A 25,295-nucleotide genomic window follows, 5' to 3' on the forward strand; every position below is an offset into this window, starting at 1 on the left:
CAGGCTGTGCTCAACATGGTGACAATCAATCACTCATCTCATTAAGGGGTGCCCATGGGGCTTGACTCTGCCTGTTTAAATAGGAAAAAGCAACGGCAAAGTATGTGCCCTCTTCTGTAGGTATATTATATATTTTAACAAAAAGTTAAAAAATAAAAAGGTAATAATGACAAGCTGGAGTCAGAGCCTGGGACCAGCCTTAGCCACCTGCTTCCTTTCCCTTCCTCTGTCTTCACAGTAGTTGGGGCAGCCTACAAAAACCTTCATTTCAGGGTTGGGGTGCGGATAATAAAAGGCAGGGGCTGACCACCATTCCTAGCTCTCATTCCATGAAGGAAAGTTGAAATCTCTTTTCAACTGACTGATTTCACAGGGTTCCTCATTGTAGATTTTCCATATTCCCTCCAACAGGAAGTTGGAAAGCTCAACCGTGTTTGGAGCACCAGCAGGTGGAGCTGGAGAGCGGACTGAGCCCCCTTGGTTAGGGGACACTTTAGACAAATGCTTGGGGAACTGAGCAGACAGCACTTGGATGGGACAAAAGGATCAACTTATAGAAGATGCTGTGTATTCTTATCCTGTGGACGTTGTCACGGAAAAATCATTGTGGAATTACTTATTTCATTCATTCATTCATTCATTCATTCAACAATAGTTAGTAGATGCCCATCACATGCCCAACACTGTGTTGAACACTGGAAATGCAGGAAGAAATTAGATAGGCACAGTTTCGCCCTCATGGAAATTACATTCTGAAGAACTGGCTTAGCTTAGCAGGTAAGGACGTTCCTGCACCTGAGCATTAGACAGACCTTTGTCTGCATGCTGGCTCTGACATTTAGTTGGAACTATGTAACCTTAGATCTTAGGCAATTGACTCAATCTATCATCCATAAAACAGGGGTAGAAATATCCATCCCAGTAGTTCTCAACAATCCTAGAATCACCTGGGAAATTTTTTAAAATATCCCTGCCTAAGCCACTCCCTAGATTTTGATTCAATTGATCTGGGTAAGCATCAAATCATCAATAATTTTAAAAGCCACAGATGCTTCTACTGAGCAGCCAGTGAAAACTACTCCTCTATCCTTTAGGGTTAGTGGGAGAGTTACACTGAATAGTGCACATGAATACCTCATGCTTAGTAAACATAACTTTACTGTTAGCTTTGATTCCAAACATAAAAGATGCCAACTCAGCAGAGGTCCACGTATCTGGGAGAAGACTGTGAAGGTGAAGCTGGTCAGTGAGCAAGGAAGAGCTGAAGAAGATGATTTTGACGGTTTTACTCCTCAGAAGAAAAAAACGACTACCAGTCTATACCTTGACCTCAACTCAATAACCATCTCCACACTGATTTTAACAGGTTAGCTTACTTGGCTATTTCAACAGATGGCTTGTTCTGGGCTTCTTTGTTTATTTATTTTAATTGTCGTTGTGAGTACAAACCACAGTTCAGAGTTTAATAATGTTATCAACATGAAAGAACTCAGGGAATATTGTTCCCATGAACCCTTCCAAAGAATCTACTAGAATATAAGATTTGGGCATCAAAATATCTAGAGAAACATCAAGCTAAGAATGCTGGCAAGCATTAAAAATGTAGTTATTTGTAGTACCAAGACTAGATGAGGGTTAAAGGGAGAAAGAATATATTTAATGACTATATGCTCAGGCAATGCAGATAGGCTATAGCTCTTAGAATAGAAAGCGAATGGAAAGAGCATATGCAAAATCTTAAAACTCTTTTCAGCAATTATATGAGTAGTGGTGGTATCAATACCATTATTTTGAGACTCATATATGTAAATAGCACCAGTAAATGAGTAATTATGAAGCACTGGATATTCTATTGTCCCCTAAGTACTGGGACCCTTGAGAACTGGGACCCTTGAATGAGAAGTACCAGTATGAACTCATGATGTATTCTATCAAGAGGTGTGTGTGTGTACGTGTGTGTGTGTGTCTGTGAGACAGACAGAGAGAGACAATGAGCATGCCTAGCAACCCAGATTCTTAGGTCATGGTCTTGATGTACTTTGCATTTAAAAAAATAAAGAGGCATTTTGGAGAAATGGCTGGTTTGAGGTATAAGATGAGCCTAGAACATCTTTTTATATCAGGTAGTAAGAAAGCTACCAAAACTATTAAGATCATGTCAAAGGCTCTCAGAAGTCAGTTTGAAGAGGCTCCCACTGGCTAAAGATGAAACTCTCAGAAGTCAATTTGAAGAGGCTCCCACTGGCTAAAGATGAAACAATATTATCCTCAGAAAGGATAATAATTACAATTGGAACCCATCAAATGTAGTTAAATACCCTAATTCATAATAATTGTTTAAATAGAATTGGTTATTTGGGAAGGAAAAGAGAGCGCCAAACATCTTGAGAAGTGATAAATAAAGAAGAGTCAAGCATATACATTGTCATTGCTACCTAAACTGAGTACCCCTGGGTACCCGCAAAGTGGATGATAGAAATCACCTTCTATTTTTTTTTTGAAATCACCTTCTTGTAAAATATTCCAAGTAATAAATGAAGAAGAAATTGTAGAATAAGAATGTCATTCTTTTGCAAGCTCTAAAGAATTAACAGATTTAGGTAATGAGCATGAATGGCTGCTAAAATCACCACAAAAGAGAGAAGCAGATACTGTGTGCTTTATGAGGGAAAGACCTCACCACCACCTTAGTGGTGCCAAAGGGTAGCCCAGTAGCAGAGCAGATTCTGAGCATGCAGAGCTAGTCTTGCCAAAGGGGCAGTACTGAGTCTGAACAACTTCTGCATCCAGCTGTCCATCAACAAAAATATAGAAAACGGAGGAACACATTGAGCTATATCATAGGACGCAATCAATAAATCAGGACTGTGGGAAACTCTACAGATCAAATGTCCTGGGGTTTTCCAACAGATAAATTATAGGGAAAAGAAAAAGAAGTAGGGGAAACCTATAAACTAAAAGAGACTTAAACGACTTCTTTTACGGCTAAGCTATAGTATCCTTAGCATGCCCCCAATTAGGGATGAGCGATAAACTATTAGAAATATACACACAAGGAGGTGACTGCTATAGAAGCCAGGAGCCTGGTTACTCCCAGAGAAAAGGATAAGTTGGGATTGGAGCACGTGAAAGGATTTCTGGGATGGCTGGCAAACTTTTATTTCTTGACTTGGGGAGTTTATAAGGAAGTCCATCTTATAAAAATAAATAACAACAATAGTAATATAATAGCTATACATTTATTTTATGTGGCTTTTTTAATGTTTTATTTTACAATAAAGTTTTTTCAGATTCTTTTGCAAAATGAAGAATAAATGTATAAAGCAAACCTAATTAGCCTCCTAAATTCTCTTTTCTTGGTAAACCTGTATTTTATTGGATAGTTTGTTCAGAACAAGTATACTGTGTGTCCTGGGAATGTGTTTTCAAGAATCATTACAGTCTAATCAACCAATGTTTATTAAGTACCTACTATGAGCAAGATTCCACTGGAATTGTTTCACTGTAATTGGCTTATATATTCAGATACTTGCTCTGTTTCCTGGATTAACAACATATATCATATAAGTATTCACTTTCACTGTGGGTTTGAGTTTTCCTGTCATTTTGTTTGTTTATAATGTTTAGTTCTATTAATTGATTGAACTACTGCAGTTTGGAGAGGAAAGTTTCACGAGACACTTCCACTTACACAAAGGTAAGTGGACTCTTCCCTGGGGCTTAGCACTGCTGGCATTGAGGCCAAAGGCCAGTGGTCCAGGGCACCACCTCCTGCAGGTGTCAGCAGCCAGAACTCTGCTTGCTGGGAATCTGCTCTGTTACTGGGCTACACTTTGGTGACTCATCATCCCAGCCTCACAACCACACCACGTATCTGGATAGTCAGTTCCTGGAAATGACGGTTTCAGAGAGGCTTATAATGGGTAGCAATTCCCAGCAAAGCAAAAGAGTGTTTGAGAATTTTTACCAACTCAACATCACAAACTGACTCCTTTCCACCAGAAAAACGCAGTTTCTAAATTTAAAACTTAGCAAGCACATCAATTTTTATGTTTTTTCTGCAAAGGAACCATGAGAGTTGCAAAACTAAAAAATTCCTCTATGGCCAAGAAGCTTCTATCTTAATCAAAAGTAATACATTAATAATAATAATATAGATGATAGACAACAGATAGATAACATTAACCATGGGGCAGAGGCTGTTTTAAGCAGATTGCATGCATTCATTTATGTAATCTTCACACAACCCAAATAGAGGGCACTAAAACCTTCCCATTTTACAGAGAGTGAAACAGAGGAGCAGAGAGGTTAAATAACGTGCCCAAGGTCATATAGGTACTAAACAGCAATGCTAGGACTCAAGCCACGTGGTCTGGCTACAGAGCCTGTGCTATTCGCCACATGTTTCTATACTGCCAGAAGTTCTTAACATCTTGGCAAGCCCAGTAAATGCTAGGGTAGGGAGGATAGTAGTTTATACTTGAACACTCCCTGGCTTGTCCAATTTGCATTTTAGAACCTCTGGCAGAGAGCACAGCTAAGCAATGATCAAATAGCCTCCATCCACTACGACTCTTACTAGTTCTTGAAGCTGCCCACTTCTCTCCATCCCCATTGCCACTGCTCCGGTTCAAGCCACCATTTCTCCACTAGATTATTGCAGGAGTCTCCTAATTGGAGAGAGGACGAGAGGCCAAAACAGAAATATAAAAGGGTGACAGCCTAGCCAAAGAATGCACATACACGAGCTCCAGCAAATTCTAGAAGCGAGGGCTGGAGAGAGAGGTGGAAGCAGTTATAAACTCAGGTCCTTAAAAATCTAGAGAGAGTCAAAAGCAGAGCCAGTATGAAGACAATAAATAAAATCACTCTGTAAAGAGCAAGCCGCCTGGATCTGCCCTCGGGGACTGTGGACCACAGGACTGTCTGCTTCCTCCCTACCTCCTCCAGCCTCTCTGGGGCTTAGGGCTCCTGATCAGAGTAGCTTGGCTGGCTCCAATCACCCTCCCTTGTCCACTGGCCTTGCTTTGATGTGCCCTGGGCAGGGCACTGGGCAGGAAGGAGACTCCTCACATGATCCAGCTTAATCCTCCTCTTCTCCCTTCCCAAGGCTGCACGTTGCAGAAAGACCGCTGCAGCAATGCAGACCAAAGGGGGCCCACGGTGGGCAAGAAGGGCCCTGCTCCTCGGCATCCTCTGGGCTACTGCACACTTGCCTCCCCCAGGTGCCTCCCTGCCGCAACGTCTTCCAAGGGCTGCAGGTAGGTGGACGCTGGGGTCAGCTACCCCTGCTGCTGCTGCCACATATGGATAAACAGACAAAGAGAGGGAAATTCTTACTTGACTCACTTTTACTTATGCTTCCTGCTGTATTTGCTCTGAGTTTTAGCATTTGGTAGGCTATCAAACACTTCTGATCCTTCGAATAAGTTCTCAAGGATAGCTCTGAAATCATTCACAGACGTCATGAAGCAGGAGAGTCTTCAGTTTTTATTGCTGGAGACTTCATCATGGAAAAAGAAACCTTTCACCCTAGCAATTCTCTCTGCAACAGTGGATGATTCTTTGTGGGCCTTGGGCTTTGCGGACAACTTGGGCTCTGAAATGGGAAAATGAAATTGTACAGATATTAGGAATCTTTATCTTCAAAAAACAGTTTCTAATTGAGGAGGAAAAGGGGCTCAGAATTCCCTTTTATTAATGAAGCAGACAAGGAAGACTGATTTCGTTATTTCCTCTTTTTAATTCACCTATCATTATCTTATTTCATTTAAAGCACCTCTTTCAGGTCCCAAAGACTAATTTTTTTTTTAAGGATCTACAATTACATCATATTCAAAAGTGATTTAATCCCACACTTCCTGTTTTTTTAAGGAATTTCTCTTTGTGGGCTTGGAATGTGTGACTCGAACATCCTTCAAATTTTCACCTCCTTTTCCTTACCAGGAAATAGCACCCAATGTGTTATGTCCCCATCTTCGGAGTTTCCTGAAGGATTTTTCACAAAACAGGAGCGTGCAGATGGAGGCATCATAATCTACTTCCTAATTATCCTTTACATGTTCATGGCCATGTCTATTGTCTGTGATGAGTACTTCCTACCCTCCTTGGAAATCATCAGTGAATGTAAGTAGCTGGAAATCTTCTCTACAACTTTCCAGAACAGTAGTGCCACACACATGTACAGCTGTCTTTGGAGTAGCTCTGCAGCAATCCTGTCCATCTCAACTGGCTGCAGAACACTGACTCCTGCGTCGTGGTGTCCTGTACCTTGAGGGACTGGCTTGAGTATGGTTTTTCTTGGTAGTTAATGTGCAGCAGAACATCTTTAAATGAGTACAGAGCAACTATTGTTATACTGCCTATCTCCAGAAACTTGCAGTTTGTCTATCGTACTGCCTAGCTGTTTGTTAGTAAGCTGTTCCACATTTCATACACATGGTACATACTCCTAATACACTGGACTTCTAATACTTGCCATCAAATACTTCAAAAATTTTTTTCATTTTTACTCTAAAATCTCTGTAACTTTTTTAAAGGTAGATGATAAACAAATACCTTTAAGGACCGCCCTCCTCCCTCTTCCTTTCCCAGCCTCCTACCAGTAAGGAAACTAATTCATGTTTATGAACCAATAAATAAATAAATAAGTCCTGCATTTTCTGTAAAGTGCCCTTCGGCATCAGGTAATTAAACATTAAGCTCAGTTACTGGTTTCTGGAAATAAGATCTGCCAAGCCCCTCAGTTCTACCCCTTCAATCATGTATATCGCCCAGAATTCTGAGCACAGACCTTACATTAGCACACTGGTCCCTAAAATCAGGATATCAGTGATGTTTTATGCCAAATAAGCGAAAGTGCCAGCGTTTCCAGTCTCTGTCTCCTGCTTAATTAGTTTAATCGGTTGAGCATGCTCACTTCAGGGAAGGTCAAAGTTAAGGGTTAGATTTCCCACCGCATACTCCCAGGACTGCACAGAAATAGCATCCCCCCGCCACACACACACACACACACACACACACACACACACACACACACACACACACAGAGCTAGCATTTCTTCACAGGGAAACAGCATGAATGTAACTCTCCCTTCCTCCCTTTTCTCATGGTCCCATCCCCCACCCCTGCTGAAATACAAGTCATTTTCTCTCTTGTTCAGTGCAGTACAGCAGTATCCTTAGGACTTAAAACAGGATCTGGCAATAGCAGAGGCACTCAACACCTATTTCTCTAATGAAAAATAATTATAGAACAGGTCAGCGTAAGTTTATTACAATTATTATTTAACTTATACATATAGTTTCACATTGATACTACATTTGACATTGACATTGATAGTTTTCCTTAACAGAAATTAAATTACTTTAACATAATACTTTTACTTAGACTGATGAAATGCAAGCAGAATAGAAGAAAAAACAAATTCCTCTACATTTCTATCACCCAGAGACCCCCACAGTTATCATTTGGTGTATTTCCTTTCAGTCTTTTAGATCTTGCTACATATACAATTTGAGGTCGTTTCCTTTTCCTAAGATAATATTTGATCATGTACATTTCCCTATATTATTGAATACCCTTCAAAAACATGACTTTTCATGGCAGCACAATAGTTCCTGATTCTGGAAACGATTTGAGCACCTAACACTGGCTTTTATACATAATAAGCACCCAGTAGAAATTTATCACAATTTTTAAAATTATTAATCTTATTAGACATTTGAGTTTTAATTTTTTGTTCTAAATGATGTTATGCCCATACTTGTACCAAATCTTTGCAAACTTCTCTGATCATTTCCTGATAAAGATACAGAGCTATGCATATTTTAAGCTTTATATTATACATTTCCAAAAGCATTTCACAAAGGGTGTGCCAACGAAAACCTCCACAATGTGTGGTAGCTTCCATTCCAGAAAACCATGAATAATACCTTTTTTAAAAATAATTCTTATTGGGATCATTTTAAATGTCTTTGTTAATTGCTTTCAAATGGAAGTTATTTTATAAAATTTGTATTTATCTTACTATTTGTGAGGTTGAAAATTTTATATGTGTATTAAAATTTCTGGTTTTGCTTTTGTGTTTTTTGCCCATGTTCTAATACGGGAGTACTTGTCTTTTACTTACTGATTTCCAAGATTTTTTTTAACATAAGGGTATTAACTCTTTCTAATATAATTTTTATATGATATACTTTTTATGGTTTGTTTGGTTTTGTATTTTATGTGTTTATCACATTGAAGTGTACTTTTTAATTTTTTTTGAAGTGTACATATTTTTAAGTAAATTTACAAATATTTTCCTTATGACTTTCCTTTTGGTTTTATACCTAGAAATACCTTTTTATCCCTAGGTCAGAAAAATTGTCATCTTTTCTTCTACTTATAGTTTCTTTTTTTTTTTACATTTATTTATTTATTTATATTTAATATTTTTATTTCTTCCACCAAGAATTTGTTTTGCTATAGGATACAATGCTATTTTTTCCAAAAGTTGATCCATTTTCTATACTCTCAACTCTATACTCTATTCTAATGATCTATTTGTTCATGTTTGTGCCAGTACCACACTTCTCATTAAAAAAACTAAATCATATTAATTATATAAAATTAAGAAATTAAAAATTCAAGGTACCATATCCCCACTTAGAATCCTTCTCTTCTTGGAAAAGAAACAAACAAAAAAATCACTTTTTTTTTGCTTGTTTTTTGTTTTCACATTTCCAAACAATGAATTGACTGAAAGAATAAATCCATCAAGAATTTTTTAAATAAAAACCTGTCTTGGGAGTGGTAAATAAACAGATAACTTTCTAGCCCTGCAGAAGAAACTACTGCATTAAAATTTAGATTGCTACTTCAAAATAATCTTCATTAAGCAACTTCATAAAATATCTATAATAATGATTTCCACCATGCCATTTGTGGAATTACTTTGGAACATCATCAGCAAACATTCATTTCTCAAGTGAATAGCTCTTTGCTCTGAAGTGTAACACAGTAGCTATTATGGATGTGTGATTGATGGATGCCCACATCACTGCCAAATCTTCAGCTGCTAAGAATTGACCCCGGTCTTCAGCATTGAAAATGCTGGCAATGAAATGAAATGGAAATAGTGCTAGCTGGATTCATTTTTTAAATGCCTCTAAATTAATTCTGTCGTTTCTCTTTCCAAGGTCTTATCCAAACTAGGACATCAACAATAAAAAACAATTTCTCTGGAATTTCTTTACATCCACAGAAACTAACTTCAGGAAGTCTGCAAATGCTTTACAGTTCCCCATAGTTCTTTGACAAGCTATAATAGTCCCACCCAACTAATAAGTATTAATATAATCCTCTAAACAATTTACAGAGCATTCTACAATGTACTGGAATGCTATTAACTATTTATATACTTGTTATAGTTATTTATCATAAAACAATTATAGAAGACCAAGCATGGTTCTAAATTAAACATATATGATTATATTTAGTCTTCACAGAAACCCTATAAAGTAGGGACTATTAGATTGGTTTTACTAATGAAAAAAACCGAGGCTGAGAGAATATATAATTTCTCAAGACTACACAGCCAGTACACAGGAGAGCCCTGGTTTCTCTAATGCCAAAACCCAAGAATGTTTTCAATTGCTGTGTGATATAATTTTACACGTCCTTGTTTGAGATTAGCTGCCGTAATATGGTTGCTTCAGAAGAACTGTTCTTTCTGAACAATTTTAAAAGGTATTTTTCCTCCCAAGGGCACTGAAAATTTTGACCACAAAAATACATCAAATACTCATTGTAACTACAGAGGAAATATACTACAAAATAATGAGAATCCACCAAGTCACTTAAAAAAATCAGTTAAGAATTTTAGCAACCTACTGGGGGCTGTAAATTAATGTTATAAATGGTAATCTGCAATAATGAGACTCTGAGAACTGAGCATTTTGTCTATGATGTACATGAAATCATAGTGCAGTACTGTGGAACCAAACCATCACGTATAACGCAATGACTTTCTATGGAGTACATGTCTGAGTTCCAACCTAGGATACAATGGTTGAATTGGCACACCCCCGGCCCACCCCATCACCCCAGGAACCCCTCCTCCAATCACTAACAGTGGTTCATTTGGTTAGCACAAGGGTCCTCAGCAAGGTGAAGACTAGAAAAGGCTCAGGACTGGAGTCTCCATGCAGGGGATAAGTTGGAAGTGGTGGAGGGCAGAGCCTCTTGCTGACGCCCTGGCCAGGGCCAACTCAGCCAAGTGTAGCTGTCTCTGTCTGTAGCTATATATGCTGGTCTGTCAATTACCATTAGAACCACCACCACTTGAGGCTTTCAACAAGGATCTTTCCCTTTCTTGCTCAACTCATGACCATCAAAGTCACACAACCTCTCCTCCCCACCTCAAAACTGGAAAAGCAAGCACATACCCTGAGACATTTTGCTGTCATCTTAACTATGTAGAACCAATACAAGAAAATGTTGTTGCTATACCCCCTTCCTCTAATCCTATTTTCTCTTTTATCTATTTATGTTCTAAAGGAAAAGAGACTAAAGTTGATTCTTTGAACACATTTATATATAATATAAACTATATTAACTTGTAGCCCAAATAGTAGGACTATTACCTCTCATCTTTATAAGCAGTTCATTTTTAGAAACACGAAAGTTCAGTATAAAGTCAAAACAAATCCTTTTTATGTATTGTTTTAACATGTAATGGGGATCTCCTAGAGTTATTTAACCACTGTTTAAATCACCTTTCTTTAACTTTTCCTAAGCTAACTAGAGAGAAACATGAGAACCCCTAGTGACTGGTCACTTGATATAGCCCAAAGTCCACAATGAGCTAGTTATGAAACTTTTCTTTTTAAATGTTACACTAATACGCTATTCAGTTAGTAGTTCTAATCCCTCCACCATGTTGATCCTTTGAAGTATAACATGTCTTAAGTGAAAATGATCTTAGTAAGGTTTTCAGAAACATACTTAAATAAAATATTTACTTTTTTATTAAAAAATTATTCACTCTGATTTGAGCTAATATTTGCCCATGTTCTACTTTGTGTTTCAGAAATAGACAATAAGAAAGAAAGGCAAGTTTTAATTCCAGGTAGAATTAATTCTAAATTGATAAAATTGAAAGGGAGTGGAATAATTCTGTGAGTATGGCATTTGGATAGCCGACAGTTTCAGGGGATTGTTTGATTCTTAATCCTTATGAAATTTACAGAGGCAAAGCCTTTCCAAAGAACAAAGAATCTAAGAATAGCACTTCCTCCCTGCCACACAGGCACTCATTCTCCTCTTAAGAGCATTTTCATCCTCTTTGTTTTTCTTCTCCCTCTGATCTAAACTAATCTAAATTTAAAATATAAATAAATACATTGTGGTCACCTTGGATTGCATCTAAATCTACCCCAGGTATATGGATCTAAATAAGTGCTAAGTGGTCTGGATATTACCAAGATGCTATTCAGGAACAGGCAATGATGATGATGATGATAATAATAAAGCTATGTATTAATCTCTTCACTTACATGGGTAACAGAAAGAGCAGCTTTTTAAATTCAAAAAGGTCTAGCTGCCCATCCCATCTCTGCAACTACTACCTATGTGACTTCGGGCAAGTTATGGAGACAAAACTCAGGTAATTGTAAGCTTTGGAGATAAAATGTCTTACATATGCTTTATATGATAGACTTAGGGCAAGTGGAAATTAATTAATATTAAAGCTGTTAGATTAGGCCATGGGGGAGTCTTTCTTTTTCAGTGGAATCAGGCCTTTCAAAACATTATACAGAGTTTCAGAATTTATTCCGTTATAGCTCAGACAAAATATGAGATGATAACTCTAAAGTACTTCAAACGTTTTTATTTACTGTTAAAAGCACCACAGAGATATACATGCAGTTGTACATTGAGGGGCTAGGCATTTATTTCAATGATGCTGACTTCACTCAAAACATTTCTAGAATATATTTGGAATTAGTATCAGAACCAATTTTGCAAATCATAAAAGACATTGGTTTGCTGTCATACTTCATTTTGAATAGAATTACTCAGCATGACTACCCACCCTAGTCACTAGAGTTGGGTCTGAATGACTTTTAATTGCTTCCAAAATTCAAATCCATTCACAAGGCATGAAAATTTGCTATCACTGAGGACTTTACAAAATTGTGCCAGAAGACACCAAATTGCTTATAGCCTTCTCTTGTAACTCTATTAAACGCACATTGTGAAAAGAACTGGAAATACATAAAGAACGGTAGCAGTGGTTAAAATACAATGTTAAAATTATAAATGATCCTCCCCATTGTTTTCTCCTCCATTTTCTAAATTTTCAGCAACAAAGGGGATTTTTATTTATAAAAGGAATTGATTTAACAGTAAGAAGCAGTACAGAGGCTTAAGGCATAGAATTCATATTTTATATTTTTTGTAAAAATTGATAATATTAGAAGATACCTAAATATTGTGTAGTCCAACCCTCCATTTTACAGATGGCAAAATACAAGACTTGTCTGAATGACTTATCTAAAGTCTCACATCAAGGTAGTGGCAAGGCCAGAAGCCAGGTCTCCATTTTAGTTTAAAACTCTTTCTACTATATTTCCAGAAGAGGATTTTCAAAAACCATTACAAACTTTCCAACATGGTATCAGAGAAGAGAACATGCTTAAGAAAAAGTCTGATGAGTTCCAGTAATCAGTTCATTATCATAAAGTTGCACTTTATATAAACAATGTAATATCTAAACCTATAAAGAAAACTCACCTTGAACATTTCTACTATATCCTGAAGGAAATATGATTATTCCTTTAGAGTAATAGAGAGGGAAAAAAGTAATAGCTCTTGGGAGAGGGGGGAAACCAGAATAATTTATCTTTAATAATAAACTATAGCAGAGAGAAATGCTACCCAAGGGTCAGTGAAGACAAAGCCAGTCGATTCTAAAGTTCAAAGGTATAAACCATTTTATAAAATATGCTCAGAACCTTAAGATATAACTTGTTAAAATATCTTTGAAGTTTTACACATCCATCTGTACAGAACCTTTCTTTTCATAACTCAAATAGAGCCCAGTGAATAGCAACAAGCTTTATTGTTACTGCCTTTTGAGAGTGAAAGTGCTCAAAAGGGCCACCTATTTTCCTACCTTGCAACAGCCGGATGGATCACCCTTTCTCTCTCAAGACTGAATTTTTCTAATGAAGCATTCTTCAGCCAGCATTAAATGAAGATTGGCCATTCACACTTCAGCTGCCCTGAGTTTAGACAGTTACTTCAAGATGAAGCACTTTGTTCTTTTTCAATTTCCTCCACATATTATCGAGCCCTGGTTTGATTTGAGAAGAGAATTCATGGTAATATCACTAAATTTATACATTCTCTGGAATATGCTGGAAAACGTCCAAATTATTCCTGACTCCCATTAGCTATTTTCCCCCTAGCAAGGAATGGAACAGTGGTAGTTATGTACCAGTGTCATGAGGCAGGAAAGAAAATGACTCAATTGTCCCCCATAATTGGCCTAAGTGCCATTCTTATATTATATTGAGTTTCTGTGATGAAACAGAAATAGCACTGGGTTTAGAAGCAACAGACTTGTGGTTTATGCCCTAATTCCTCACATTTAAGATCCTTGCTCTCCATGTAACTTTTAGTTACTTAACCTTCTGGACCCGTTTATCTGTAAAATGGAAATACCACCACTCACATCCGAGGATAGCTGAGATGATTAAATTATGTACATGATCGTGAACTGTATACCATGAATGTAAGATATTATTTACTTCATACATAAAATGAAAAAGTTAAGAACAGAACAATATGCTTCATCTTGTTCTATTTTAAGTTTCATGGCCAATTGGTCCTACTACATATCAGAGTTGTAGTAAGAGTATAAATACGATATACTATATATATACTACATATTTATATGTAAAATTACTCTAACCAGTATAAGAAATGCTATGAAATGTCACTTACATAAATGATTACTTCTCTCTCTTCATTAGTCACTACAAGTAGATGATCATCAAGCAAGGTGACCAAAGGAAAATAGTAAGGAATAGGATAGAGAGCCTGGATTAGATAATTCCGACTACCCTGAGAGGATTTTTCACAATGGAGGCTTAACAGGTGGCCCAACAAGCTGGTTGGGCCTCTGAGACCAGATGATCTCATGGGGATAAAAAAGATGACTGCGGCTGGTATTACCAGCAAGCAATATTGTGGATGTCTTTCCAAGCACTTCCCATATTCTTCACAATAAAAGCCCAAGTCCTTGCTAGGATCCACAAGGCCTTACATGATCTAGCCACCTATTACCTTTGACCTCATCATCTACAGCTCTCCTTCACACACTTTATTCCAGACACTCCAGTCTTTTTCTGTTTCTTGAACACGCAGGCTAGCTTCTACCTCAAATTCTTTGCACTCACTCCATCTGCCTAGAATACTCCTGGTCTATGTGAGGTTAGCTCCCTCACTTTGAAGTCTTTGTTAAGTTACCATCTCAGTGAAGTCCTTTCTGGTTACCCAATCTAAAATTACAATCTTTCCTCCATGACATTTTATATCCCCCCACCCTGCTTTTGCTCCTAACATAATACATAGTTTTCTTATCCTGTCTGTTCTCACTATAATTAAATTCCAGAAGATGAGAAACATTTGTCTGTTTTGTTGCTGCCACATTCCTAGCACATAAAAAAAGCATCTGGCATACTAGGTAGTCAATAGATAAAAAATAAATGAACAATAGTCAGGTGTTCCAGTTATCTACGGCTGCTTAACAAATCACCCCAAAACTATTAGCTTAAAAGAACAATCATTTCATACCTCTCACAGCTTTGGGGGTTTACTGGCCTCAGCTGAGTGGTTCTTGCTTGAGGTCTCTCATGCAGTTATAGTAAGAAGAGAGGACTAGAATTATCTGAAAACTCCCTCCTTCACATGTCTGGTGCCTGGGATGGGAAGATTCAAAACTGGGGGGCTGCACCAGCCGGGGTTCCTCAGGGATCTCTATTTCTATGTGGGCTCTTCACAAGGTCTTTCCAGTATGGTAGCCAGGGTTTTTATGCGATCACTTAGGGCTCTGAAGCAAATGTTCCTAGAGAGAGAAAACCATGAGAAAGTTTTGTCACCTTTTATGCCCTAGCTTCAGAAATATTACGGCTCTGCCATACTGTTAGTCAAAGCAGTCACAAAGGCTCTTCTAGGCTCAGATGACGTAAACATAAACTCCACCCTGTTTTTTGTTTTGTTTTGGTTTTTTGATAGGGAATGGAGAAGTTCTGGAAAATCATGTGGGCAGAAATATCGTAGCTATTTTTGTTTTGTTGTCACACCGCCAACAACAAAAGGAATCAGTAATGTCAAAGGTAGATGTCTCAGCAGAGAAGTAGAACCTGATGTGGACCTGAGTGTGAGCGACAGGTAACGGTCCCCACAGGCAAGAATAAGGAAATACTGACCACAGGTGAACGGGACTCAACAAAGCACACCAGAGTTTGAGAGTCTGGAAAGACTGAGTGTCAAATATCAGTAGATATAGCAAACAATAAACATCAACAAAGGATTGTTATCAAAGCCTTGGAAACCTGAGTTTTAGTTCTAACTTTGACACTAACTTTCTGACCAAGGGTAAATAATGCCTAGCACGCTGCCTCTATTGGCTATTTTCCAGCTAAAGTTAATATTAGTGATTCTCTGTGAAGGTGTAGCTTTGATATATGTATCTATTTAGTTATAAAGACATACTTTCATTTGTCACTTTACCAGGCATAACATAATCTCATTTGTCTTCAGCCTTTGGATTGTCCCAGAATGTTGCAGGTGCAACTTTTATGGCAGCCGGTAGTTCAGCTCCTGAATTGGTTACTGCTTTCCTAGGTAAATATTGCTCCTTATATTTTTTCTTACTCCATGTGATTTGATCTTCTCCAAGTCAATACTAACTGAGCTACGATCTTGCTTATAGGTGTATTTATCACAGAGGGCGATATTGGCATTAGCACCATTCTTGGATCTGCAATTTATAATCTCCTTGGCATCTGTGCAGCCTGTGGCTTACTATCTAACGTGGTATGTAAAACAACTTTATTCAACAAAATTTATTGCCTTGACAAATTATAAGAACCGTTCACAGTCTAGAACAAACAAGGCACTAGTAATGCGTTCAATTAAATTTATTAATCGGTAGAAAAACAACATGTATTCAATTTTAAGTTAACCCACAAATACCTCTTGGTCAAATTTATGAAAATCAGACTAGGTTTAGAAACACAATTTTTCTTAAAATTCCTTTCTCTATGCAATATGCAAAAGGCAACAATATTTAGCTACAAATATACAAACAATTTTATTATTGCACTAAGCAAGTACTTGAAGAAGTTACAGTGTAATGGAAAACATTAATTATTTTTATAGGTTTCAACGCTATCATGTTGGCCCCTATTCAGAGACTGTGCAGCATACATGATTAGTGTAGCAGCAGTTCTTGCCATAATATTTGACAACCAAGTTTACTGGTAAGCTTCAATAATCATTATTCTTAATGTAAAACAGTTACAGAGAGGATTTTTATAAAATTCTGATGGTTTGGTAACATTTCTTTTTTTTTCAAAAATGTTATTTCAATCACTTCTCAATTATCCGCCACTTCCGTACATTTTCCCTGTAGGTCTCTGAGCTAACCCCCTCACCACCATTGCTAGTTGGGTTCTTCTCCCTTCTTTGTAATTCTTTAGTCAAGTCAGTCTTTTTTCTATCTAACCACTGGATGTTACCACCCTTCTTTCTCTCCACTGACTTTCTGTTGAGAAGATCTCCCAACTTTTGTTGTCTGTTAAAGCCCTAACAGGTGGCTTCTTCATCTATTGGGTAGTTTACCTTGCTTCCGTTAAAAGTGACCATGGTCACAAGATTGGAGAAGATGACAAAGGAAGTAAAAGTTCCTTTAAATTCCTCCAACTTTCTCCCTGATGTTCATTTAGTAAGAGGAACTATAGCCTTCTTCCTCTAAAAATCAAAAACGTTTAGGTTTCAATATTAAAACCTGTTTGCTTTATAATCTCCCCATGCCTTGCTGTCCCAAGAAAATGAAAAAGGGGGTGACTTAGTGAACAGATAGTAATCGTTTCAGCTAACGAGTAGGTGTTTATCACTACACTAGGAATCTTAACGGATAAAGAAATGTAAAACACAGCCATACGGATTGTACATTGCCCAATGCCAGAGATCACCAGAAAAATAGAAAACACTGTAAACGGCACCCCTCTGGAATACTACTATTTGGCTGTGCTGCATCAATACCTGCTATCAAAACACTTTAAACCTCGCAGGGAGCAAATTTTTTAAATGAATCATCCTGAAATCTAGCCTGTCTCCCAAGGAAAGACTGTTGGTTACAATGGGGATGCTTCTGGGACTTAGCAGTTGTCTGTAAGGGAACAATGACTGTGAGAGCATCCAAGCTAATGCTCCCCCCCATTAGGGAAATCAAGAACTCCGTGCTTTCAAGCTGTAGCAGAGACTCAATGGCTATAAAATAAAAGGTAAATGCAAGGTTCAAATGTGATGGTATTAGCTAATGAAAATCCTTTAAACAGCAAGCCAGAGTACAGGAAAACGGTTCTCAGTGCCTTAGGTATAATTTTATTTTTGAGAACATCCTTGCTTTCTTGTGAATGCAAGCCAAACTCATTTACATTAAAATCTTCGAAAAATCTCTGTATAGCGGTATAGCAAACTGAAAGGCTCCAGCCAAAGTCTAACATATTCTGAATATTTTACACAAAATTCCTATACAATTGAAATGAACAGATACTATATGTTCTTATAATTATTATATTCTTCCAATGACCTGAGGTGGAGAATGCCCATCACTATTCATTAGTTTCACTTTTATTTTGAAAGTCTATAATTACTATTATGTTAAAAGAACTTTTTATGTCTGCCATTAGGAAGGATTCTACAAATTAAGACAATGAATTTATAATCTTTGTTTTTGAAATACAGAAAGGACAGTGTCAAGCTTTCATCAATACATTTTTATTAATGCTGTAACCAAAGGTGGACACATCTGCAAAACCAAAATATATGTAGAACATTTCTGTTCTATTGCTGCATTAGAAAATTAAGCAGATACTGCCCCAAAGCTACTAACTCTAAAATAACTTTCACATTTTTAATTGAAAAACACACAAATTTCTCTAATTTATAGGTATGAAGGAACTTCACTGCTTTTGATATACGGATTGTATGTTTTGGTGCTGTGTTTTGACATTAAAATTAACCAATATATTATAAAGAAATGCAGTCCTTGCTGCACCTGCCTTGCCAAAGCAATGGAAGAGAGAAGTGAACAACAGCCACTGATGGGATGGGAAGATGAGGATCAACCTTTCATCCGTAGGCAATCAAGAACTGACAGTGGAGTATTTCATGAAGATTCTGGCTACTCCCAGCTTTCCATAAGTTTACATGGTCTTAGTAATGTTTCTGAAGGTAATAACCACATTCTGGCCACTATTAAGTCTGTTCACTAGCAAAACTTAATTTCATTTCAATTCATTAAGTACTATATACTTACTATGTAAAAAACACTAAGGGGATTAAGGGATGATCAAGAGGCAGACCTATCCCTAAAGAAGCTTCCAATACTACAGGGGGGAAAAAAAAAACCCAAATAGCTAAAATGTGAACACTGTAAAGAGAAACAAATAACGCATAACTGTGGTTCCTAAACGGGACAGATGGTATAAAATTTGATGAGGATGGTTAGATAGGAAAGATTATCACGGAGAAGGGAGCATTAAAACTAAGCCTTGTAGAATAGTAAGATTTTAACTAACAACCTGATTTATGAATAATAAGTAACAGCTATTGAAGTCTAGACTTCAATAGCTGTTACTTATTAGTCATAAGTAAATGATGCAGAGATAAGAGTAAAGAGTATTCCATGGACTGACAAGGAAATAACATGAGCAAAAGGCCTGCTCAAGTACTAACATAACTGGAGCACTGCATGTGCAGAATGGAAGCAGAAGAAAGGTGGATAGAAAGGAAGAGGATACAGTCTTAAATGCTAAATTAAGAGTGTTTGCAGGTTTGTGAGCAGAGAAATTATCAGAACTGAAATATGGGATAAAAGACATGGAGGTCTTTAAGAGGCTACAAAACCAACTGATGTGTTTAACAGATGTCTAGACAAAGTGAAGGCAGGGGGGATACAAGAGAACAGATGTGAGACATTGCAAAGGGAGCATCACCAAGACCAGGCCACTGAAGGGCTACTTGGGAGCAGAGATAATTCTGAGGGTTTTGATCATGACTGATTAAGAAGATGAGAACACCACTTACAAAAACTAGGAATTAAGGAAGAAAAGCTGGTGTGGGAAAAAAGAAAGTAGGAAGGAAACAGTTGAATTTTAAACATGTCATTTGAAGCAGCAGCAAAACACTTAAGTAAATATATTTAGTAGGAAGTCGAATTCAGCTATGGCCAGAAATACAAATTTGGTGGTTATTTTTTTTATAAAGTGGTTTGTAAGAAACAGATTCTAAATTTTATTTAGTAGACAGGGAACTTATTCTAATTTATTACCTTAAAAAGTTAAAGTATGACTTTTCCCCTTCTTACAAAAATTATAGTTTCTAGTCTTTCAGGTGCAAGAGGTACACACGTCTAAGTTAAATTTTGTAACAAGAAACTCAAAAGAACCAGTCCAAACATTTTTTATTACACTAAAATTATATCTGTTACTTTCTGGCCCATTGGCTGAGGCTTGGCAAAAAAATTTTTATGAGTTATTTTACTAGCATTCGTTGTAATGTGACCTAATATGGGTATAGTATTTTATAAATGCCATACAAATTTTAAACAATTTTAAAGTGAATTCCCCTTTTAATCGAATATATTATTGTCTTCCACTAAGTATTGAATTTAAAAAACATACTCAAGTCTTATAAGTTACATTGTAGATTCTATACTAGTGCATATTTTCTTAAGGTTCTTTCTAAGAATTGTGGTCAATTCTGTGTTTGGTAAATTAATCAAAGAAAATAATGAAACAAGTCCCCTAAAGACACTTACAATGAGAATTAGAAATATTCAACTTAATAAAAAGATTATGCTATAATTATCTTATACTCCCTAAGTATACATTATGTGATACATAGGGCAGGCTGGAGGTACCATCAATATTGGGAAATGGAAACAACGGGGATAGCTAAGGTAAGACAGCCAGTTAATCCCATAAGCAAAAGTTACTGAAGACCATCCACACTGTAGAAAACCAAGAGATGTTGAACTGACACTTCATAAACATTATGTCTCTAACATACTTAGTGAATGATCCAAGACATTTTGATGGATTTAAGGCCCCAAATCAAGAAACGCTGAGTATCACATTTTACACCGTCAGCCCTGAAGTCTCAATTAGTTTCTTTGCCAGCAATATCAGTAATGAGGTATTCGAATGTTTTAAATAGCCTCTTAAAAACTGATACAGCTAATTTATTTCAATACAGCTCTCTAAATGAACATTTCTAACTTAATTGGCCACTTGAGAAAACTCAAAATCGTTTAATTTTTCCTTAACAGATCCACCAAGTGTTTTCAACATGCCTGAAGCAGACTTGAAAAGAATTTTTTGGGTACTATCCCTTCCCATTATTATACTACTTTTTCTAACCACACCAGATTGTAGAAGAAAGTTTTGGAAAAATTACTTTGTGATAACCTTTTTCATGTCAGCACTGTGGATATCTGCATTTACATATATCCTGGTTTGGATGGTCACAATAACTGGTATGTATCTTAAGCATAAGAGCACAATTTAAAAATAAAATAATCAGTTTTATATAAGAACAAAGCATATATTCACTAAGTGTAGTCTAGTTAAAGAGCAAATTTTTTTTCAGTAAAGACTAAAGATTAGTGCTATTTACAGAAAGATTAAATATTAATACACCAACAAGCTCATTCAGGTTTTGTGAGTTGTATATCACATGTCAACTATATTCTCACTGTTATATACAGCCCAGGGGTACAAGTCAAAGGAATGTACATGTTATAAATGAAATCAAATTCACAGAATGTCTTTCTATTATGCTAATAATTAAATCACATTGCATGGGTGCACAATATAGTCTTTATATTGAATTCCATTCCATAATAAAAAATATAGCAAGGTGCCAGTGTTTTGAGAAAACGATGGGTACTCACTGTTTAACTGGATTACATTTTATTTTGCTTTTTAATATGGGAATATAAACGTAGTATGAAATGAATAAAAAGGGTACAAAATAAAGTTTCATTTTAGGTTTCTACTACCTACATGATTAAGATTTAACTATTACTGCTTGGTCATAAGTAGCTCTAGTCCCACAGAACTCCTAGTCCAGAAGGAAAAACTGAATATAAACAATGAACAAAAAGATCAGGAATTTCTCCCAGAAAGGTTAAGCTGAATGGACTTATATCATAGGTGAGCAAACCACCACCTGTGTGCCCAAATCACTGAGTCTCCTTTTGAGAGTTAAGTTTTACTGGACACAGTCATGCCCATCAATTTATATATTATCTATGGATGCTTTCACATTACACTGGCAGAGCTGAATAACTGCAACGGAGATCATATAGCCTGCAAAGCCTAAAATAATTACTATCTCACCCTTTCGAAAAAAATTTGCTGACCTCTGACTTTTCTCAAATTAATATATGACTTAGAATAGTATGCTATTCTATTTCTTTTTCTTTTACTTTTTTTAAAGAGTAAGATGAAAAAGTCCAATAGCTTGCATATTAAAACTCTAAATTTTCTCAGACAGATCACATTTGACATTAGGAAAGCAAGAAAAGAACAAAATGAAGTACTAGATCATAGAACAGTCCCCAAGATGATAAATATTAGTGTTATTTATGTACATATGAACTCTGGCAAACCAGTAACAAAATTAACAACCAATTACAATTCCAGTATCAATATATAAGCATGCAATAAATATGCTACTTGAAGTTCTTCTAATTAACATTTTAAGAAAAAAAAATTCTAAAGTAAGTTTTCAATTACAATATTAAGAGCAGTTACAATTACTTTTTTTTTTTAAACTTCCCTCTAGTTCTGTTTCCCAAAATGAATACATTTATGAAAAATGTTGAACTGACATCAGACTTAACACAAGTATTAAACTGGGACCATAAAGTTAGAAAGACTCAAGCCGAATCCTATTCTGTTTTCCTCAGATTTATGACTTCCCAAAGAAAACACTAAACTAAGGTCTGTCACTAAAGTAGGAATTTAAAAACGCATACCGTGTTAACACATGTACAGCTTAAAAACAGCCACAAATAATTTGCTTAAATCTGACCTCTTTAGCAAATGTTTTTAAAAGGGAAAAGAGAAAATGACCAATCTCGTTAGCATATTTTAAGCAACAGCCTTGACAACAGTGGACAGCCAAAACTTCTGTAAGCATACCAGGCAAGGAAATTACTCCTTGGTAGAATTTTGTGTATTAAATATCGATATCTGTCATTAAAAATCTGTGCTACCTGGGTTACCAATTCACCAATATTATTCAAAAGTTTGGTAGCTAAAATCTAAGTAAATACATATTGGTTCTGAAATCTAAATATGCCTATTTTCTTTTTCAGGAAAGAAATATCTGAAATATCTGCAGAGAACAGTTAGCGAATCTATAAGATTTGTAACTTGTAATATCTATGTTTATTTCAGGGGAAACATTAGAAATTCCAGATACAGTAATGGGCCTTACTTTATTAGCAGCAGGAACAAGCATACCAGACACGATTGCAAGTGTGTTGGTTGCAAGAAAAGGTAAGAAGTAGGTCCCTCAAGCTGCAGTGCCCTTCTTAAAAGCCTGGCTGAAATACACTGAGCAAAGGTAACTTTAAAATATTTATTTCCTCAGTAACATACTTTGAAGAAAAAAAAAGGAGTGACTCAGAGGAAGGATTTACTATTTAATAGCAGATTAATTTCACTAAATCTAATCGCCCAAGTAATATTCATCTGAAATGTGCATTAAATCATAACCATGTTAGAATGAAAAGCAACAAGTAATCTACATACCTTATTGAAAAATGGTTTAATAAATAAAGATAATTATTATTAGATAAATAAATGTTAAGACTTTAAATACTAACCCCCCAAAATTTAAAAATACAAATTCATTAAGACTTTTCCTCTAATACAACAATTTTCCAAAACAAACAGAGAAAGTATCCAGTGTTTTTTCTTATGAAGCTTATTAATAAAATACAGTATTGGTGTGCATATTTTAACAACATGCTTTTTTTTTTTTTACAGGCAAAGGAGATATGGCTATGTCTAACATCGTGGGATCCAATGTGTTCGATATGTTGTGCCTAGGAGTTCCATGGTTTATTAAAACTGCATTTATAAATGCATCTGCTCCTGTAGAAGTGAACAGTAGAGGACTAACTTACATAACCATCTTTCTCAACATTTCAATTATTTTTCTTCTCTTAGCAGTTCACCTTAATGGCTGGAAACTAGACAGAAAGTTGGGACTAGTCTGCCTATTATTATACTTGGGGCTTGCAACATTATCAGTTCTGTATGAACTTGGAATTATTGGAAATAATAAAATAAGGGGCTGTGGTGGTTAATGTTATGTGGAAAATGTGAATGACGGGGAAGGGCAGAGAAGGAAAACTCCATTTCTCCATTTAAGTCAAATAAAAAATATTCTGAATTTTAGAATCTAAAACTTACTTACAGTAATTCTTTATCACCAAGAAAAATTTAAAAACAACCAAAATCATATCCTAATTTGTCTGAGCCCTTTCTTTTCAAGGACAATTACATATATTAAACAGAAGTTTTGAAAAAACCATCTATGTTTTACCTTACAATAAGTTGATAAAAGCTGGGGACACTTGAACAAACAAATCCCACTATGCAGAACTGAAAATAACAAGAAAATGGCTTATTTCATTAAAAATAGTATAACCATTCATTTAAACTGAATGACCAGACTTGCTGTCTTTAAAAATCCAAACTTGAGATTAACAAAAATCACAGTATATTAACACTATACTGTTAAAAGCTGGTGGGAGTTTTAAAAGTTCATCTTTACAACTTTTGTAAGCATACAGTATTACTTAAAAAAATGACTTTTACTAGGAGATTCAGCAAAACAGATGTAAGAATGTTCCAACCGTGGTTTCAAATTATGCATTACGATCCAAGCGAACATCAATTTCTCTGCCACTGATTTTTATGCCATTCATTATTCTGCAGGCTTTTTCAGCTGATTCTGGGGAGTCAAATCTGACCGTTCCACAGCCTTTTGACTTTCCATTCTCCATTTTTATTTCTGCAAACATTACATGACCTATAAAATAAAAATTATAGAATTACTAGTTTGTTTAAACAGGTTCCATTTCACTGCACAGGTTTGAAATTTCTCGTAGCCAACGAACTTGGCTAAAAACATCAATGATTTTAAAACAGCACATCATATAAGCATTATTCTCATCATTTTATATTCTGAATATAATGCAATTCATATAAAGTAATGAATATATACAGGTTATAACATACAAAATTGAAATCAAAATAAATTTGCTTAGGATTTAATATTTTATTAAAATAAAATTTTTTAATGTTAAATCCTTACTTCTAAAGTGAATTTTATAGCAAGATAAGGTAAGCTAGCACAAAATGACACCAAGTCACCATGCCTAATAACAAACTTACAAATTCAAACAAAATTATTTTTAGAAAAACGATTGCTCTTTTATGCCCAAATCCCCTAATCTCTCTTCCCTCCCTTTTATCCCCCATTTCACTCTTTTATCCCTGAAAACAGTAGCAACTGCCCAGAAATTTAATTTTTACCAGGCCACAAAGAGCTCCGCTAATTCTGCTTTTCAACCACAGTGCCAAAGTCATTTATTCAATATGACAATTTGAACTCCACATGTAAGAGTGGCACCAAGTATATTACAGAAGCAGGCATGGACGAGATACTGTAGATTTAAATCAATAAAAGTAGAAAACAGTGATGATAAAGAGCACAAAGAAGAAACTTAGAGAAACTTCCAGGAGGAGGAAAACCAGACAATGGTTCTGTTTATAGTTAATATCATTACTGACTCTATACAGACTGGTATTTGAAATAAATGAATATCATTTATCAAAATACATAGCCATAAAAATCCATCATCCAAACCAGAAACTTCAGAGAGTAAAAGGGAGACTTAATAATAATTACACACAAATAACAGATG

The 25,295-nt window shown here is 36.0% G+C and overlaps 2 protein-coding genes across 3 annotated transcripts in view; one reads left to right on the plus strand and one right to left on the minus strand.

The window, feature by feature from the left end:
• The first annotated feature begins 5,103 nt into the window (after positions 1–5,103).
• Positions 5,104–23,821, plus strand: SLC24A5 (solute carrier family 24 member 5). The gene is made up of 9 exons (XM_004320318.4): positions 5,104–5,261; positions 5,947–6,126; positions 15,818–15,901; positions 15,990–16,093; positions 16,439–16,539; positions 18,234–18,517; positions 20,616–20,822; positions 22,753–22,854; positions 23,347–23,821. Exons 1-9 carry the CDS (start codon positions 5,141–5,143, stop codon positions 23,667–23,669), a joined length of 1,506 nt encoding a protein of 501 aa, XP_004320366.2. The 5' UTR covers positions 5,104–5,140; the 3' UTR covers positions 23,670–23,821.
• Positions 22,988–25,295, minus strand: part of MYEF2 (myelin expression factor 2) — a 33,007-nt gene continuing 30,699 nt past the window's right edge. For both annotated transcript variants that reach the window (XM_019929119.3, XM_004320317.4), the window contains one exon: positions 22,988–24,397. In XM_019929119.3, coding sequence (XP_019784678.1) covers positions 24,234–24,397 — 164 coding nt within the window. In that variant the 3' untranslated portion in view covers positions 22,988–24,233. The remainder of the gene's footprint in view (positions 24,398–25,295) is intronic.

Source organism: Tursiops truncatus, chromosome 2, assembly GCF_011762595.2.
Source record: "Tursiops truncatus isolate mTurTru1 chromosome 2, mTurTru1.mat.Y, whole genome shotgun sequence".
NCBI classification, from domain to species: Eukaryota; Metazoa; Chordata; class Mammalia; order Artiodactyla; family Delphinidae; genus Tursiops; species Tursiops truncatus.